Below are 20,392 nucleotides of genomic sequence, written 5' to 3'. Positions count from 1 at the left end.
TGCTTTGTGTTATATCGATCAGTTCTTTGATTGAAAACTGGGTGTTCTCAATAGTAAGAGGCTAAGAATTTTTGTAATTAGGTAGCTTTCTGTATTTGCCTTTGAGATCTTTTAATTGTGACTTTGGTTAAATGGATAACTAAGGATTTTTTCCCAGTGATCTGTGATCCTGTTTATGAGATGATCAAACCTTCTGACCTTTGTGACCTTCTCCGTATCAGCTCTAAGAGGAGCCTTTTGACTTCACATTAACTTTGAGATTTCCTAGATGATCCTTGGAAAATCTCTTAGGTTTTGTCTCTCTCCTTATAAAAAGAGACATGTTTTACCAATTAGGCTTATTTAAAATGTTAAATTACGTGGGAAGCATTGTCAAATAAGTGATGATTGTACATACGATACAGGCATGTGTTGTATTTGTTCATAGAAATTATAGTATGTTCATAGAAATTTGTCAATACCTTTATTGTTGAATTATTTTCTTAAATTATTGTGTGTCACAGAAATAACAGTATGTCCTTGTCAATAGCATTGTGATGAACTCTCATCAGATCTTTAACCTCGACAGCTTTTAAGTGTTTTGTCACTCACAGACAGTTACAATTTTACTGTGATTCTTCCCTAGAAGTGTTTATAACCAGCTGCAGGTTAGAATGCTCCTTGATGGCATCACTTGAAAACTTTGAGACCTTGCTGTTGGATTATGTAAGAATTTCCAGAACTAATGAAGAAACTGATGGATTCTTAAAAACTGCTAACCCAGGATTAAGTAAAACAAGACTTAATTATATGGACCTGAATGAACTGATGAAGAGGATTATAATTTTTTATAACTTCTTGTTTGAAACGTTCCTGGTTCTTTAATTTTTTTTTCCCAAATTTAAGGAAAACTTTCTGTTTTCTTAAGCTAAGTGTAACAGCAGTTTGTAATTTATACCTTTGTAAGCAGAAATGAAGCACTGATCTTGCCTTCCTACCTGAGCCCTCCAGGAATTGGAAGGTCTTAGGGAGTATTCTTATTTTCATGGTAATACAGTTATTTACGTAAGTTTAGTGAGAATCTGTTCTCCTTGTAACAGGATGCAATTGGAAACCTTAGTTGTATCACCAAGGTTTTTGACTGGAATGTCATATTTGAGAATGATATGCATCAGATCAGGTATGACCAGAGACAGCTTGAAGGAGCTAAGGTTGACTCTAAGGAGCCAATGTTTATAAACCACACCCCTTGGAAAAACCAGCCTGTATCTGGCTTACAGGATTTCCGGAGCCTTATAGGGGAGTAAGGAAGGTCATTTCTGGCAGGTGTAGAGGAATTCTCCTATATCTATAAACACCATAGGCAAAAAAAAAAATCTAATGGTGAGTTCTTCATGTGGCTTTACCAGCCCTGAAAGGCTTTTAAAAATCCAATCTGAGATTCCTTATGAAATGTTCCAGCAAATCAAACTCAAACAAAGGCCTGTGCAGTCAGTCACCATTTTTGCTGCACTTATGTAAATAATCAGACCAGGTTTAATGAGACTAGACTTACTTTGCAAACAGATTAATTAGTCTTACTTCGATTATCTTTGACAGAAATGAGGGTGACTGTAGAGAGAATTTTTTTTTTTTTTTTTTTTTTTTGCAATAGAAAACTACAGTGTACCCATGCTGGCTCATCTTGCACACTTTGCCAGTTTATTATTATTTTTTTTTTACAGATTTATTTATTTATGTATTTATTTTAGAGAGAGGTAGAATGAGTGTGTGTGAGCAGGGGGAGGGGCAGAGGGAAAGAGAGAGTCTCAAGCAGACTCTGCACTGAGCTCAGAGCCAGGCATGGGGCTTGATCTCAAGACCCTGAGATCATGACCTGAACTGAAATCAAGCGTCAGAGGCTAAACTGACTGAGCCACCCAGGCACCCCTCATTTTGCCAGTTTTTACCAAATCCTGAAATCTTCTGGTTTCCTCCGGTAGCTGGCTGCAACTCTCCAAGTTAACATTTCTAATTTTTCTCCCTTCTGACTTGGAATCGTTGAGAATTAAGACCACCTTTTTCCTAAAGCTTTGCAAGGCTGAAGCTGGACAAATTGATATAAACTCCAAAAAAATTTTTTTTACCACAGAAGATCATGTATGGGTAAACTTCCTGCCTTCTGCTGTATGGCCCATCCAGAAAGTTCACCAGAATGCCTGATGCTGGCACAAGAGACATTCAAACTGCCAACCAGGAAGGTCAGCTGGCCAGTGCCATCCTCTACCATGCTTCAAGAACTTCCAATCTAAAAACTTTGCTGCCCACTGGACTCAGAACCTGCGTTTCTAACTCTTAGTCTTTGTTTTTCTTTTATTTTCATAGCAACTGTCCTCATTAAATGCCTGACAGCTAGCAGCATCCAGCAAATGTCCTTTACTACCAAGTTCCAATAGATGCTTCAGCTGATCCTTAATGAACAAAAGGCAACCTGACAGAAAAATGGATTTATATGGTTCAGAGGAAAGAAGGATGTCTCTTCTTTTCTTGAACAAGAGGGAAGACTGACAGTCTTTGCCTGACCAAACTTCAGTCAGGCCTTTGAACCTTCTCCTAGGTGCATTGGTGCACTTCCTGTAAAATCTGGTTTTAGTAAGAACTCCTTCCCGCCTCCCCCATTTCTGATCCCTCTGGGCATGTGATCTGGTTCCTCATCCTTGAGTACCCTCCAGGTGATTTCCCATCTATCTGGCCTGTCTTCAGTGAGAATCTGTTAGGTTAGTTTAGCCATGCCGCCCCTCAACGCTGGTATTTCCAGTTAGTAATTTTCTATGCACTGAGCCCCGATACCCTGCCCCTTGGCTATAAATTCCCATTTGCCTATGCTGTATTTGGAGTTGACCTTCAGCACTCCTTCACTATAAAATGCCGTTGTAGTGGTTTTCCTATACCTGTCACAGTGGAGCTGAATGAAGTCGGCCTGACCATCTTTAACAAGTGTCACTGAACGGTTTTTTGCTTTAACAAAGATAACCCTGTCTTTACACATATGGTTTACAGGACTGAGCTCCCTTAACACACAAGGGAGCTTCAGGAATCAGCAGTAATTGTTTCCTCCAGCTGACACAGATTTTGCCTCTAACTTACCAGGTGAAAGCAGTGAGTGCTTCTTGTTTATATAGGACTTTTAGGAAAGAATAAAAGCACTTACTTCTGGAAATATGATGTACTGTATAACCTTATTTGTACCTTTCCTGAGAAATGTAGCAGAAAAATTTAAAGACTTTACTTAAGTTTTTTGCGACCAGCGTTTTATGACCATTCGAACAAATGTGTAGCCCCACATTCTTCATGAGGAAGCAGTGCACACGATTTCAAATTTAAGTCTGTTCGTGAGCTTTTTGTTTTATAGTAGCTCCCTCCTTAAGTAATAATTTGTCAGGTAAAAAGTTTTTATTCCTGCTTATCTCTTACAGGAGTACTGCCTTATGAATTGTGTTCCTAGCTGTATATAGATAAAATAATCTTAAATGATGTGTTGTATTCCTCTTCCAGTGACCTTTTGCCCCGAGATTTTGTAGTTTATACCTACGACAAGGAAGGGGCTCTGATCTCTGACCATCCTGATTTACAGGTAATATGTTTTCCTCTTGATCTTAGAGCAAATTTAAAATAATTATAATTTTAAAGTGAGTTCTGTTCAGGTACACAAGTACATTGCACAGCCAGCAAGGGCCACTCTTGACATTATAATATATGGAGTTGTCCCGGGAAGCGGGTGGGTGATGGGTGCCTTTACACGGACTTTACAGTTCTCCCAGTACTCGGTAGTCAAGAGCTGTTTGTCTTTTTTTAAAGTCCAGGGGAAGAATCTTCTACTTAATGGTAATCCTTACCGCTTATGAAGGGGGAATGTTTGATATATTTTAACATAGATTTAAAAAAAAAATTTTTGCTGAAAGTATCTCTGAAAGCATATCTTAACTTCCTTATTAAACCATTTAACTTGCCATTAGTTCTTGGTAAAGAACAAACACTTGTATGCTGTTGTATGTCCTAAGCTTTTACTAAAAACAGTTCTTTTCTCAAGAAATGTGGCCCTCCTTGCATCGGAGAACAGAGTATTCCTGAGGACAGAACTGGCTGGGAATACTTGAAATAATTGGCAGGTGCCGAATTTGGCTTTATGTGTTACTAAATTAGAGCAGAAACATTTCTAGTGTCATTTGGGAAGAGTGTTTTACAGTCCTTTTTGGCAGTTAGGTGTTCTATATTTTTGGCTTTTGCTTTAGTGTCCACGAGAAGTCTTTGTTCTGATTAAACGTGTGTTATTTTTCTCTTGAGCTTTGTAATGTTTGGCTGGGTTAAACTGTTTATGTTAGTTATGCACTGCTGTAGCACTCTTCCAACAAATAGAAGGCAAACCTTTATCTTAGATTAATTACTAGTGCTTAAAAAATAAGGATATGCTGACTTACTCTTTTCTGGTTCACTTTCTGATTCCTTTACTTTAGTGTCTTATTTGTCCGTTGTTTAATGGCAGACTAGTAGAGCAGCTTAAACGCATATGACAGCATAAACCAGATCACAAATAACCCACCCATCTGTTCATCTAACCATTCAGTTATTTACCTAGAGATTGCTGTGCCATGAAGCCAAAGACCACATAATTTAGGCCACTTGCCAAAAGCAGTGATCGTAAAGGTTTTTTTTTGTTTGTTTTTTTTTCCTTGGGAGAAGTTTCTTGGTGTAGGTTTTGGAGATACACACTGTTTGGACTTAATCCTGGCTCTGTCATTTATTTGCTGGTCGTGTTATTTTAACTTGTCTGCACCTTACTATCTTCACCTTAAAATGGGAATAATAATTACAACTTCAAGGAGTTACTGGCAGGCTTAAATGACTTAATACTTTTTTTTTTTTTTAAATTGAAGTATAGTTGACATACAATATTATGTTTGTTTTAAGTGTACAACATAGTGATTCAACATTTATATGTGTTGTGACATGATCACCATGATAAATCTAGCTCCCATCTGTCACGACACGAAGTTGTTACCTATTATTAATTACGTTCCTTATGCTGTACATTGTATGTCAATTAAATGAGTTAATACTTGTAAGATGCTTACAACAGATAGCCTGACCATTTTTAACTCAATAAATATTATTATTTGTTCTTATTGAAAATATATATGCTTTAAACTGTTAAAAATAGATTTCAGTCATAGAAATATATGCAGATGTTATCTTCAAGTAGTATTAGGGAATTGTGCTTTCCTGGGTGATTGAAAAATATAAACTAAGACAGATGAAGTCTTTTATTTATTTCTTGGTTATGGAGTATTGTTCATATAGATGAAAATATGTCTATAGATTTGAGATACCAATTAAAACTTTGGTGCTGGGAATTTTTGGCATATGGCTACATTGCCAGATATCACAATGACATTACTTTTGCTTATAAAATACAATGAAATTACATTCAGAAAACTTAAACGCTTTCCCTTATGATCTATTATTTAAGATTAAAGTAATTTGTAAAGCTATTACCTGGCTTTTATCATCTCTGTCTTTCACAAAGGCCATTTTTCACAAAAAAACCTAAGCTGTAATTACCACTTTATACAAGTTATTGTGTGAAGTAAAACTCCAAATTACTATGTGTTAGAACTCTGGGGTACTTGCAGATGCAACAGCCAGTGTCTTAACTAACTTCCCTAATTAATTAATACTCCTTGTTTCGTCTGAAAACTATATGGACTGCCCCATGCTCGCTGGGCTGTGTCTAGGCATTTCTCTCTCAGAGCTCTGTGTATTTCTCTCCCTAGTTGAGTTTTTTGCTTATAGTTTGCATGTTTTCAAAACGGTGGCATTTGTACCTTTACTATAATCATGCAGTTTAATTAGATGTTTTATAAACTTATGAAATACCATTTGTTGTTTTTTTTTAAGTGCATTGAAGGTTCGGAAAGATTTAATAAAACCGAGTCATTTAAAAAATACCATCAAGTTGATAGATTAAGTGACCAAGGGCTGGATTTCAGTCATGTCAAATAAGAGAGCTTCTAATATAATTGAAACTAGAAACATTTAATTTTGGAGTGCCATGAGTTACAAGTATTATTATCTCCTAAGTGCTACCTCTTTGGTAATAGAAGGTATTTATTTTCCTCTAGTGAGAAGGAGGGAATATCAAAGTTAGACTTTAACACAAAGCACTAAAAAGAAAAACGAGTGGTTGTGAACTGCCCCACAGTAGAAAAAGTTGTAAAATCTTGAAATTGAGCCTGTAGTTTTAGCTGAGAATTATTTATTTTTTTAAATTTTCACCACTTTAGACTTAGAGGAAACATTGCATGCATCTCCTTCACCTAGATTCTCCAAATATTAACATTTTACTTCATTTGCTTTATCCTTTCGTCTCTGTTTTTTTTTTTTCCTGAAACTTTTAGAGTATACTGCAGACATGGTATCCCTTTACCCTTAAAAACGTCAGTGTAAATTCCCCAAAAAACAAATTCTTTATGTAATCAAGTACAATTTTCAAAATTAGAAAGTTAACATTGAAGCAATACTATTATCTCATTTATAGATCTTACTGATACATATTTTTTTGGTCCATCATCCCAGTAGTGTACTTTATGGCAAAAGAAAATCCAAGTTCATGTGCTGCATTCAGTGGTTATGTCTCCGTAGTCTCCTCTAATCTGGATATCCTTTGTCTTCTCTTGTATTTCATGACACTGGCATTTTTGAGAGGTACAGGCCAACTTTTGTAGAGTGTCCTGCAATTTGAGATTGATGTTTACTCATGATCAGATTCAGGTTATGTACTTTTGGCAGGAATACCACCAAAGTGATACTGAGTGGTCCTCAGTGATCCTGTTAAGAAGCATGTGTGTGGTTAGTGTTGCTGATAGTGTTAACTTTGATACATTTAGTTAAGGAATTGTCTGCCAGGTTTCTCCTCTGTATGGTTAATTTTTTTTGCCTTTTTAATGAATACCATGGTTAGATATTTTGAGACTAATATAAATATCCTGTTACTTCTCAAATTTTTACCCATTAAAATTTAATACTAAATTTTATTTAGTATTTGCCTGAATTAATGGTTACAATGTTGGTGGTTAAAATGGTGATTTCCTAATTTCATTAGTGTTTCATCTGTGCATTAATGCTTTCTGCAAGGAAAAGTTTTCCTTAATTTGAGCATAGACTCATTGATTCTTACTTTTTCAGGAGTGAGATTGAAAATCTTCATGTATGTGAGGGCATTTTTATGTTCTTTTGCGAATTGCCTGTTCATGTCTTTTGCCCTGCTTTCCACTGGGTTTTTTGTTGCTGTTCCTCTAAGAAAAAAAAATTTTAATTGAGGTATAATTGACATACATTATATTGCATTAGTTTCAGGTAGACATCATAATGATTTGATATTTGTATATATTGTGAAATGATCGCTACTGTAAGTCTTGTTAATGTCTGTTATCATGCATAGTTAAAACATTTTTTGTGTGTATGTGATGAGAACTTTTAAGATTAATACCTTGGTAGCTTTTGTATATACAGTAGAACATTATTAACTATAGTTGCTATGCTGTCTTTAGTCTAATTTTTTGTTAATTTTTATATATGATGTAAGATAGTGGTCCAGTTTCATTCTTTTCTATCCAGTTTTCTCAGTACCATTTATTGAAGAGACTGATATATTCTTGGCTCCTTTGTCAGAAATTAATTGACCAGATAGGTGTGGGTTTACTTCTGAGCTCTCTGTTCTGTTCCATTGATCTATGTGTCTGTTTTTATGCTAACACCATACTGTTTTGATTGCTATAGCTTTTTGTAATATAGTTTGAAATCAGGGAGCATGACGCCTCTAGCTTTTTCTTTCTCAAGAAGAGAAAGAAGTGTCTTTACTCTATGTGGTATTTTTTGTGGTTCCAGACAGATTTTAGATTTTTTGTTCCATTTCCATAAAAAATGCTATTAGAATCTTGATAGGGATTGCATTGAATCTGTATATTTCCTTAGTTAGTCTAGACATTTAAATAATATTTGTTCTTCCAATCTATGATCATGGATTATCTTTCTGCTTATTTGTATCTTCTTCAGTTTCTTCATTAATGTCTTATCATTTTCTGTGTATAGGTCTTTCCTGCTTTGTTAAATTTATATCTAGGTATTTTATTCTTTTTGATGCAAGTGTAAATGGGATTGTTTTCTTAATTTTTCCTTTTGCTAGTTCATTATCAGTATATAGAACACAACAGATTTCTGTATATTGATTTTGTTTCCTGAAACTTTACTAAATTCATTTATTAGTTCTAACAGTTTTTTGGTGGAGTCTTTAGGGTTTTCTGTATATAATATTATGTCATCTGCAAATAGTGACGGTTTTACTTCTTCTTCTCTATTGAGTTTTTAATCTTTCCCCTTCAATGTTTAAGAGTTCTTTATAGTTAGGGATATTAGTCTTGTATCTGTGATACACGTTACAAATATTTTTTTCCAATCTCTGTATTGTGTTTGACTTTTGAAAAACTTTTTATGTAGTAAAAATTATCATTTTTTTCTTTAATTGCGTGTTGGAGTGATAGCCTTTCTCTACATCCAGGTTAAAGAGGAATTCACCCATACTTTCTTTTAGCTCTTGTATGGTTTTTATTTTTTATGTTGAGATTCTTGATTCATTTATATTTTTTACTTACATATGGTGTGAGGTATGGATCTAATTTTATCCGTTTCCAAATGTCTAACCAGTGGACTGAGCACCATTTATTATAAAAATCTTTGACCCAGTTCCATATGTATTCTGGTCTATTTCAAGTCCCCAAATTCTGTTCCACTGGTGGTTCTCTCAATTCATCATCAGTACCATACTATTTTAATTATTTTTTTTAAAGATTTTTTATTTATTTATTTAACAGAGATAGAGACAGCCAGTGAGAGAAGGAACACAAGCAGGGGGAGTGGGAGAGGAAGAAGCAGGCTCCCAGCGGAGGAGCCTGATGTGGGACTCGATCCCATAACGCCGGGATCACGCCCTGAGCCGAAGGCAGACGCTCAACCTCAACCGCTGTGCCACCCAGGCGCCCCCATACTATTTTAATTATTAAGGCCTTGTTGATATGTCTTAACGTCTGGTAGGGTTAGTCTCCCCAACAACTCCCTCCCCCGTGACCTTGGCTTTTTTTTCGTGCTTTGAAATTGTGTTAAGAGGAGAAAATCTCATCGTGTAGTAAAAAAAAAAATCTGATATTAGTGATAATATGCTTGTATTTCCAATGGCCAATTTGTTATTCAAAATTAAGGATAAAGCCTCTTTTATTTTTTAAGATGGCTAAATGTAAAACTAATAATAATTAATATAAATATAAGAAGAAAAGAAAATCATGTGATCAAAATTACTTTTTTGCCACATACTCATTTTTCTCCCCCCCTTGGCACCATTAGCTTGTCCCAAGGTCCCGTTCTGTGTAGATGTCAATTGGCTGCTGTTTCTTCCTGGATTGACTGTCATCTAAGATGTTTAACATGACATAATGCTGTCCTGTTCCGCTTCTAGGCCTAAAGGTTATTGGGGTAGAGCTGTTTGTACTTAGTATCCTCTGGAATTCTGCCTAAACATTTGTATACTTGTAGGGTGGTAATAGTCCAGAGAATGCTGTGTTATATTATAAAATTCCAGTGGTATAAACAAAGTTGTTAGTTTACTGACCTTGTATAATTTTGTTAGCTCTGTAATTTCTATGATAAATTATAGCCATGTAATAGTATTTGAAGATAATACAGTTTTTATCATTTAGAATCATTGTCATTATCGGGGCTATGTGGAGGGAGTTTATAATTCATCCATTGCTCTTAGCGACTGTTTTGGACTCAGGTAAGGCATTTTCTATGTCACTTTTTTTCCTTTCTTCTATTTCTTACCCTTTTACCTATCTCTGTTTCTAAATCAAATCATTTTGAGGGATTTAACAAAATTAGATTTTACTTTGTATTGCTGAAGGTCTTTAGAGCTATGTATCAGGTGTCATTCTTGACATGTTTATTTAAAAAAATATTACAGTTGGTGAGTTTCAGTATCTAAAAAAAAATTTCATTGATTTGAGACTGCTAAGTAATTTTTGCTATTTAAAAAAGCATACTTTTAATTTCTGTAGCACTGTATACAATTTTCACCTATATTCTTTCATTTAAGTCTCACAATGCCTGTGGAAATGGGCTCACTATCTCCATATTTAGATGATGAGCAAACTGGGGTTCAGCGAAGTTGTACCACATACCAAGTAAAGGGATAGTAATATTAAAATTACATTTATTGAAGGCCTGGCAATATGATGCTGTGCTGGTTCCTTGGTTACGTGACTGATTGAACTAATAAATTTTAATTCTCAAACCAGCTTTATAAGATGGCTATAATTATCTCCATTTAAGTAATAACACAGAGGAGTTACTGTATACCAGGCCATGTTCTAAGTATTTCTCACTTATGTAATGATTTAGTTTTCAGAACAACCCCATGCGGAATAAAGTAAGGTAGAGGTTAAGTCATTGCTGAGAGTCCCACAGCTAGGAGGAAACATTTGGTATTCAAACACTGGTTCTCTGGCTCCAGACTCCATACTTTTAGCCACTGTTCTGAATTGCCTTCCATTATATACAGCAGTCACTTGGAGAGGTTAACTGACTTTGGGGGGGAAGGTTGTTAGTAAGTAGCAGTCTTGAGTTTTAAATATATGTCTGTGTGACTCTAAAATGTAGTATTTTTCTCTATACCATGCTACCCTTTCTTACACATGTTAAGAACTAGGATTTGAATTCAGGTTTTCTGATTCTTTTTCCTGTGTATTATTTTCTTCATTTTTAAAAATTGTGTACGTGTAATGCGACACTTAGAGGATTGCTGCATATAGAGAATGTGAGTTACGGGATTGAACCTCTGCAAAACAGCTCTCATTTTGAGCACATCTTTTATCGGATGGATGATGTCCACAAAGAGCCCCTGAAATGTGGGGTTTTCAACAAGGATATAGAGAAAGAAACCATAAACTATGAAGAGGAAGAGCCTCCTAGCGTCACTCAGCTACTTCGAGTAAGGAAATACATTTCTTCATGGCTCAGACTACAGTGTTAAAAATCATGTATTTATGGATTAAACCAGTACTTATTATTGTTATGTTTTTGCCAACTTTGTGCCAGGTATTTTAATAGGTACTAAGGGATAAAAAGATGCGGTTCCTGACACCAAGTCAATCACAGTCAAGCTTCTATGTGTTTTAGAAATCAGGGCTTAAATCTTAAACGAAACTTCCATTTCTTTTTATCATTGCTGCATAGTCCATTATATTGTCTTTCAGGGAGCAGTACAGTTTTTTATTTAGATGCCTTTTACACAAACAGGAATATTGATTCTTGAGCCCTAGATCGGAGAAAGAGAGAGCAACTGAGAGTTAGGATTTTAATTATTTCAGATGTCTTCCAGGAACACTTGTATCCCTATTTTGAGTCTTCATTAGGATTCCCGGCTTCTTCATGACGCGGGACTCTTAGACTGAAACGTCTTTAGAACAGGTCAACTTCACTTGTGGGCACTTTGCCTTTCTACGTGATGCTGCTGTGTTGGAAGACGCATGTGTCTTCTAGTGTATTTTCATATGAGTTTATGGCATTATTTTCATTGCCTCTCATGTGCCCACTCTTTTGACCATTGGACTGTTCTTTTTAGCTTTCATCATTGGAATACTTTTAAATTTTTGTCGAATTCTGTACTTTATATGAATTTCTGAAAATCACAGAACTAGTCATTTTTTGAAGTGGCCACCTTGTCCTTACTTCTGCTCTGGGTTATATTCTTATAATATTATAATTACTGTATTCATTTTTCCACTTTGAACACAGTAATGGGGTTTCCCATTAGAGTGTGTGTGAGTATGTATAGTTGTGATATTAGAAAATCAGGAATTCTGCTTTGGAAATTTGAATACCTCATATTATTGTTAACTAGAATTTTTCTCAGACTAGTACAGACAGCAGATGCCACTGTTTTAGAAAAAACATGTTTTTGGCTTTATTGATCTGTGTGAAGTAAGCTAATTTTATCATGTTCTTAGCAGACCTGAAATAAGAGATTAGAGATGAAGGTAGGGTCACTACCTATGAAAAACATGTAGTTTTTTTTTTTTTAAACATGTAGTCTTATAACTTGTTTTTTTTTCACCTTTATGATGTTTGTGTTTTTGACAGAAAAGAAGAGCTGTCCTGCCACAGACCCGATATGTGGAGCTGTTCATTGTCGTAGACAAGGAAAGGGTAGGATTGGTGACAGTTTTTCCTCTTTTTCATGAAAAGCAGATGAGAAGTGAGCATCCCATGAAGGAAACAAAATATAATATATTTGTATTGATTTCTTTAATGTAGTTTTAAAACTAAAATGGCTTTTTTTCCCCTTTAAACATGCTTGATGTTCATATCCCCACCAGAAGCTGAATGTAGCAAATGAGAATATCTCTAACTATTTTTTACTGGTGATCCCCGCACCCCTGCCGCTGTTCTTTTGGGTGATTTGCTTATGCAGAATTTCTTCAGTGAAACTGTATTGACCTTCAGTTAGGGTCATCTTTTCAGATGACTTTAAAGGACTGTGATGACAACCCAGCTAATCAGATACTGCTTTGTTGCCTAATGAAATTGCTTTGCCTTTTAGAATTTCAGTTAACTTACATATACTTCACTTTAAGTGACAGAAACTTCCGGGTCGTGGCGTGCTTGAGAAGGGAAGAGAGGAGAATAGTTGATTTTAGCATTTATTATTAATTTCTGTGTCCAGGATAACACCAGGGATTTTCCTTATTCATATTTAAGAATTGTGCTTAACTGAGCTAAGAAAAGTAATGGGTCTGTTTCAGCATTTACAGGGTTGTCAGCTTTAGATACAGCTGTTACATAATTTAACATAGATCATTTGAAATGTTTTGTCTGATTTTTACTTCAGCTTTGTTGTTTGTGTGAAAAAGTGGTTTGTAGAAACTTAGCAATATTGGCATTCCTTTCTTATAAGCTGCAGTTTAGAGGCTTTTTATGGTTAAAAAAAAATCCTTTATTGTGCATAGGTTGGAAATAAACAAGCTGTATTTATTAGCAGGTAGAAATGTATTCAGATTTGTTCATTATAGGTTCATTACCCTCAAGTGGTAGAAGGAAAAAGCACAGGGAGTGTGACCAAGCATGAACTTTGTGCCTGATAAAGGATAAACAGTTTCTGGAGATTGTTTGGACAAGTGACAAAAATAGAGATTTGAAATGTTTTTATCTATTACTCTTTCCAGATTGATTTGTTGTGTACTGGTGGAAAATGGTTCAAAATAAGAATGATTCCATTTTAATCAAACCTTATCAGAAATATTACTTTTTTTGATTGTTTAGGAGAATCATGATAAAATGCCTGACTGATGAAAGATCTGATATATTCTGTTATTAATACTTTTATCTTAGAGCAAAACTATATATTCTTTTTAAAATTTTCTTTTCATTGGTTATTTAGTTGCTTGTATTAAAATAATGTTAAAATAGACTTTTGGATTTAGCCAGGTCTTGAAGAAAAGAATTGGTCATATCAACTGTTTGTTTTAATATAGTTAAACTTTTAAATATATATTTTGTCTACCTATAATGTCTCTGTTGGTGAACATTGGTTAATCTTGCATTATTAATTTAGCTGAGAGTTTAGAAATTGTTTATTGGTAATGTCTTTAGCCTTAGGGTCAGGAAATCTGTAAGATTGTTTTTATCCCTTTATCTGTACATTTTGATTGTTTTAAACACTACCTTTATAAAATGTTTGAAAACATTTTTGCATTAAAATGAATAAAAAATATTAGAGAATTCATTTAAAAATTATGCTAATTTAGAGCAAATAAAGACTTCAGTATGTTTTCCTTATTCATTTCACACTTGAACCTGTTTTTCTTCTTATTTTTCACTGAAACGTATTCTTTAGATTTGTTAATTTGAAAGGCAGGTGTATGTCTCAATGCCTTCATTTTGAGTTCAGAGGAAATATCTGGGATTCTTACCTTCATTATAACAGATTTTAGAAGTTTTTTTCATAAATGACTTTGGTGAAAATGATTTTCCTTTCTTGCTTTTCAGTATGACATGATGGGAAGAAATCAGACTGCAGTGAGAGAGGAGATGATCCGTTTAGCAAACTACTTGGATAGTGTAAGTTGTGTTTTCTATTACCTGGGATTATTCTTAAGCCTGTCTTTTCACAGTCTCAGAACAGAATTTAAAAATTGTCTCATTTTGAGTTCTGATTATCCTAGGGACTCAGTCTTTCAGGGGTCTGTTTTCTAGTTTGTTTTATAACATTTTTTATGCTTGAAAGAAATTGTAGAAAGGCTGAGACAGGTAAGACATTTCATATTAGCATCTATTTTATCCTTAGTGTAGAAAGGGTAAGGAACTTTGGCATTTACGAAAAGATCTTTGAATTTCAGAGTGTGAGAGGGAGAGCAAGAGGGAGGGAGGGAGAGAGAGAGAAATTTGGTGTAGTTCATTCATCCAGTGGGAGATACTGAAGTTTGGTGTAGTTCATTCATCCAGTGGGAGATACTGAAGAATTAGATGCATGTTGTTATAATTTCATCTATAAGCTATTTCCCTGATGTGAATATTAAGCATAATAATAATGATGAGGACAGTAGTGTTCTATTGAGCATTTATAATATGCTGGAAACTGAGCCAAGTGCTTTACATTTATCGTCACTTATTCCTCACAGTATCTCTATGAAATAAAAATGAGTTCTGTAGTGCACTATCTGAAAACTTTGGGGTACGTGTAATTAGAATTTTAGGTAAAAGTTTAGAAGGCAATATGGTTCACCATGTATTGTGTCACACCTCTAACAGACCTTCTGTTAATGTAGTCAAACTCACTGATATTCCTGTAGTGAAACATATGGATATTTACATTAAGTGAGGAACGTACGAACTATAAATAGATATACATTAGTTTAGGGCAGTTTGGAAGCCAGATTTACCAAAAACTTAAAATTTTCATTTTGTCAGATTTTGGAATGGAAGGTAAAAAATGATCTTGAAATTCTATTACTTTTATTTTATGGATGAGGACACTGAGACCCTTGAGAGGTTAGAGTCTCATTATATTGAATGAAGTGTATTTTTTGGAGGGGAGGAGTCCTGTTTTTATTTTAAGTCGTTGTGTTACTTCATCTTAAGTTAAAAGAGATTCTCATATTCTTTAATATATTTTATATACTTTTATTTCTGTTTTCTTCCTAGATGTATATTATGTTGAATATTCGAATTGTGCTGGTTGGACTAGAGATTTGGACAAATGGAAACCTTATCAACATAATTGGAGGTGCTGGTGATGTGTTGGGGAACTTTGTACAGTGGCGTGAAAAGTTTCTCATAACACGTCGGAGACACGACAGTGCACAGCTAGTTCTGTAAGTGATTTTTGAAAAAGTGCTATTAATGAAATGGTCAGAACAGTAACTTTTGCCTTTTTTTTTATTAGAATCATATTTTCTTAAGGTTTAGAACAGTAACTTTTGCCTTTTTTTTTTATTAGAATCATATTTTCTTAAGGTTTTTGAGCATTTGTCTGAATAAGGAGAGCTTTGTGTGAAACCCCATGATAAGTTACAGTATGATAATGAGACTTACCTTCTGTGTTGGATCCCCTGTCAACCTTAATTCCATGTCGTTCTTCTTTCTTGGCTTTTATTCCTTCACCTTGGTATGGCGTGTTTTCTCGTTTCTTCTCGTGAAAGAATATATGGAAAGAAAAAATTTTGACCTCTTGCATGTCAGAAATTGTGCTTCACAGTCTCAGAATAGAATTTAAAAATTACCTCTGTGTGACCTCTATCCTAGGGCCTAAGTGACTCAGTTTTTCAGAGGTGTGCTTTATAGTTTGTTTTGTAATTTTTTTGTTTATTTGGCTGAGTGTAAAATTTGAGGCATGAAGTCTTTTTCCGTCAGAATTTTGAAGGCATGGCTCTGTTGTCTTTTGACTTCCGATATTACTGTTGAGACGCCTTAACGCATTCTGATTCCCGATCCTTTGTGGGTTTGTTTGTTTTCTTCCTTCTCTGAAAACTTGTAGAATCTTCTCTGGGTTCCCAGGCTTCTGAATTGTCCTGATGATAGGCTTCAGTGTAGATCTTTTATCACTCATTGTGTTGTGTTCTTAGTGGGTAACTTCAATCTTGAAACTGACGGCCTGCAGTTTTAGGAATTTTTTTCTAATTATTTTGTAGATGATTTGATCCTCTTTACTTTTGTTCATCATTCCTTCTGGGGTTCCTTTTATTTGGTTGGCCGTTGAGTTTCTTGTGCTTGTCCTCTAATTTTATTGTCTTTCATCTCCTTTCTTTTTGTCTTTTGGTTCTACTTTCTGGGATAGTTCCTTAAATTTCTCTTGTAAGCTTTCTGTTGAGTTTATTTCTGCAATCTTATTTTTAATGTTCCCTAGATCTTTTTGTCCCCTTCAGTATTTTTATATAATCAAGTTCGCATTTCATGGATATAATAATTTTTTTACTCTCTTTGGAATCTTACTGATAGATGTTTTTAAAATTTTCTTTTATATAGCATTTTCACAGTACCATAATAAAACCTAAACTGACATAAATCACTTAATACAAATACAATCCAAAACTTACAGCAAAATCCTTATTTAAAACTATTTAAAACATTTCATCCTTCTTAAAAGTTTTCTGGCTTGAGGGATTGCAGTGTTGAAGGCCTTAGCCTGCTACAGCATTCTTTGCCTGGCAAAGCAATAAAGCTATTGTTCCTCTTTATCCCCCGCCCCCAATGCCCTGCCCCCCCCCCCAAAGTCTTCTAACTTGATAGGCTAGCTTTTTGCAGAAAAATGTCTAATTTACATATTTTTGCCTCCCTCAGTGTTGATGGTACCTAAAACTCATAATTTTTTTCTGAGGAAAAATTTCCCTTGTGTTGGGGTTAATGTAGAGCACGAAATCAGCCATAATACCTGGCTTGCTAAAATGTAACACGGAGGCCGCTGGAGGCAGGGAAGGTTTCCAAGAAGGGAGTAGGCCTTGGGAATGCCTGAGTGACCACTCTGCGGTAGGAATGCCTCAGGGAGTTCCCCCAAGCTTTCTTAGCCCAAACAGCCACCCTGTGAGCGATCTAAGAGATGTATGCCTTGTCCCCTAGGCTATGTTTAGCAGAACTCTGAAAAACCTGCAGATTAGCATATCATATCTTTCCCCCAAACAGATTTTCCCGGTTCCAGTAAGGGCCCTTGTTACACATCCATGCTTGAGAAAGAGTGATAAAGATTTGTGAGTATCCTGAAGGACCAATAAAGCCCAGAACAAAGAAGAGCAAAGGGTCTTCCTCTCTGAGTGTTGAACGCCTTGCCTTCTCTCTTTCACAGCAAAGTTTGGAATAATCTTTTATCCGTTGGTACAGGGAGTGCTGGCCATTCCCGGCACCCTCGATTTTATTTTGTTTTCTTTTGCTATGTGAGTTAATTTAAAGCAAGGCAGTGAAAATGCCAAAGTGGATTTTTATAGCCCTGTAATCACAAATGCTTGGTCCTGACCTGTTCTCAAAGGGCCAGAAAGAATAAGCGTCTAGTACATGCCTTGCCCAACCAAACCTACCAAACTGTCTTGTCTTTTCTGTCTGGTATCCATCTGTCATGTGGAGGCGTTTCCCAAATGTCTGTCTGATGATCCCTGGTTGTGTTTTTGCTTAAGAATGGGTTACTAAAGAGCCTTTTAGAAGCATTGAGTATGTGAGTAGGGCCTGGAGACTATGACATTAAGTAGAGGGTGATCTGGCTCAAGTGTTCCTTGGCAAACCCCTTAGGTCTGTATCTCTGGTCCTCTTCTCCTTGCTGGTCAGATGCCCCAGGGAAAGATTTATTCATTCATTTATAGTGTATTTATTAGGTGTATACCCTAGGCACTGGGGATAGCAATGAATAAAGAAGACAAAAATTCTCTATTTTTAAGATGTTTTAAATTTTTAAGCAGGTTTATTGAGGTGTAATGGATAAAGATTAAGCTGCACATATTTAAAGTGTACATTTGGATGAGTTTTGACATATGTATATAGCCATGAAACTATCACCATGATCAAGATAATAAACATATCAATTCCCTCCAGTCGTTTCCTTGGCCCCTTTGTAATCCAATCTCTTCTCCTCTCCAAAAAAAAATTCCTTCCCCAAGCAACCACTAATCTTTTTTCCTTTAATCTCTTTTAATGTGAGTTAATTTTCATTTTCTAGAATTTTCTGTAAGGGAACTCATCCAGTTGTACTGTGTTTGTCCAGATGAAAATTCTTGCCTTCATGGAGTCCATATTCCGGTAGAGGAGATTAGCCATAAATGAGATAAATAAATGTGTATAATATATTAAATACTAGTAAGTGGTAAGGAGGAAAAAGAGAGCAGGGAGGGTAGAAGTAAAAGTATAGGAAGAGTGTAACTAGACTTAACGGTGGTGAGCATTTCATAATGTGTATAATTATCCAATGACAGTGTTGTATGCCTGAGATTAGCATATTAATAATATCAGTTTAAAAAATGGGAAAATGACGTATTAGTCTGCAATGAATTGGAAATTAAAGAAAAAATGACTGGCCTTTCCCTCTAGATAGTTTGAAAAGCGCTGCCTGAGATGATGCATAAGGCTGAATTCTCCATCTCCTTGCCTTTAGTTTAGCCACGGAAGGCCAAGGGCGGGCATCTGACTTTTCTTATCTGAAGGAGTTGCCTGCCTTGGCTTGCTAGTGGAGGCTGGTACAGAAAGAACTGTCGTGAGCTTGGGCATGTCACGTGGCCTCTGTCATCTATAAATTTGTGATAATGGATCTAGATATACAACTAGTCTTGGGTTCTAATTTTCTATCGTCCTGTGAAGGAATAAGTACCTCATTTTCTGTAGGTGCATGTCTCCCAGGAAGGTTAAGGTACAACCAGTGAAGCTCATATTCTGACTCAGAGTCCAGAAAATGTTTGAAGAAACTTAGTAGCCAGAGTTTTTGTTGAATTGTAGGCTCAGCTCCTGGTGGCCTGAAGACAGATTTCTCCCTAATTAGAATGTGCTTACCCAGCTACAGGATGGTGTAGCTGTTAAGGATGGTAAATGTGGAATCAGAAAGCATTATGTCAGACCACAGCTTGGTGACCTAACAGCTGAAGATACAACTTCCCAGAGTCTCAGTTTCTTAATCTGTTCAGTGGGCCCAATAATTTTTATCTAGTAGGGTTTCAGGATCAAATGAGATTATTTTTGTAAAGCACTTGTGAAAGCGTATAGAATATTTTAAGTACTTTGTATTGTTATTACTATGCTTTTCTATTCAGTAAATAGTGGAGCACCTGCCAAGAAAAAAGTATTGGAGGAGTCAGGTTGGTGTGGTGAGGGAAGGCCTCAAAGAGACGACTTGTGAGTAAAGACTTGAAGGAAGTGAGGGAATGAGTTAGGAGTATTTACTGGACCAAAGAGTTCCAGGTGGAGAAAATAGGTCTTGAGAAACAAGTGTGTCAGGGATGATTGTCTGGGAACCATATGGAGGCCATTGTGGTTCTTAGGTTCCCTGTGCTCCCTGCTCTGCAGCCTCTGGTGTGTGTTATGTTCACTAGTGTGTTACCTGTCTCTCCTCATTAGAATTTTTGAATAAATAAATAGAATGCATTTTAGGAAGATTTTTCATCTAGAGGGTAGGAAAAAAAACTTGGTTTGGTATCTAAAGCATGTCTTCATTTGTCTGAAAAATGAATTTGTGATATTAATCTTATTCTCTGAGAATAAAAAAGAAATAAGACTTAATTGTATTCTGATTTTAAAATGTCAATTATCTTTGCCATTTTTCTCCCAGTTTTGGTAGGTTCTACCAGCCCAGTTTAAGCTTACTCAAAGATGTAAGAGCAATGTGTTCCATTCCCCCCCACCCCCAAGTACATTTTCTAACTTTTACCTTGAATTTTCATTTAGGAAGAAAGGTTTTGGTGGGACTGCAGGAATGGCATTCGTGGGAACAGTATGTTCAAGGAGCCACGCAGGCGGGATTAACGTGGTACGTTGTTTGTTCTTGATATTTAACTTTGGATGTTTGCGTTAGGACAGTGTCAGGCATCTGACCACGTACTTCCTCCCCTAGTCCTTAAAACAATATTTTGGGTAGAAGTGATAGATGTGTTCTTTCTTTAGAAAATGGATTAAGTTTTCTAATATTACGCATTTATTAGCGCCTCACTTTTTATGGACAAGGAAATTAAAACCCCATTTAAGAAAATTAAATTAGAACTATGAATCCGTTTTCCCATAAATCATTGCAAATAACTTATTAGTGCTAAAGTAATTGGTCTGTTGCTTAAAGGATTTGTCTCCATGTCATATCAGTTTCCTGGTGAAA

At 35.6% G+C, this 20,392-nt stretch overlaps 1 protein-coding gene across 3 annotated transcripts in view; it reads left to right on the top strand.

Moving 5' to 3' along the window:
* ADAM9 (ADAM metallopeptidase domain 9) overlaps positions 1 to 20,392 on the top strand; it is a 142,681-nt gene that overhangs the window by 19,224 nt on the left and 103,065 nt on the right. For all 3 annotated transcript variants that reach the window (XM_002925248.4, XM_019805972.2, XM_034647445.1), the window contains exons 4-10: positions 3,514 to 3,592; positions 9,765 to 9,841; positions 10,858 to 11,053; positions 12,205 to 12,270; positions 14,110 to 14,181; positions 15,265 to 15,434; positions 19,972 to 20,053. In XM_002925248.4, the coding sequence (XP_002925294.1) occupies positions 3,514 to 3,592; positions 9,765 to 9,841; positions 10,858 to 11,053; positions 12,205 to 12,270; positions 14,110 to 14,181; positions 15,265 to 15,434; positions 19,972 to 20,053 (742 nt within the window). The remainder of the gene's footprint in view (positions 1 to 3,513; positions 3,593 to 9,764; positions 9,842 to 10,857; positions 11,054 to 12,204; positions 12,271 to 14,109; positions 14,182 to 15,264; positions 15,435 to 19,971; positions 20,054 to 20,392) is intronic.

This window comes from Ailuropoda melanoleuca, chromosome 18 (assembly GCF_002007445.2).
Source record: "Ailuropoda melanoleuca isolate Jingjing chromosome 18, ASM200744v2, whole genome shotgun sequence".
Taxonomy (NCBI): domain Eukaryota; kingdom Metazoa; phylum Chordata; class Mammalia; order Carnivora; family Ursidae; genus Ailuropoda; species Ailuropoda melanoleuca.
The sequence above is the reverse complement of the archived record's forward strand: the minus strand, read 5'-3'. Positions and strand labels throughout refer to the sequence as shown.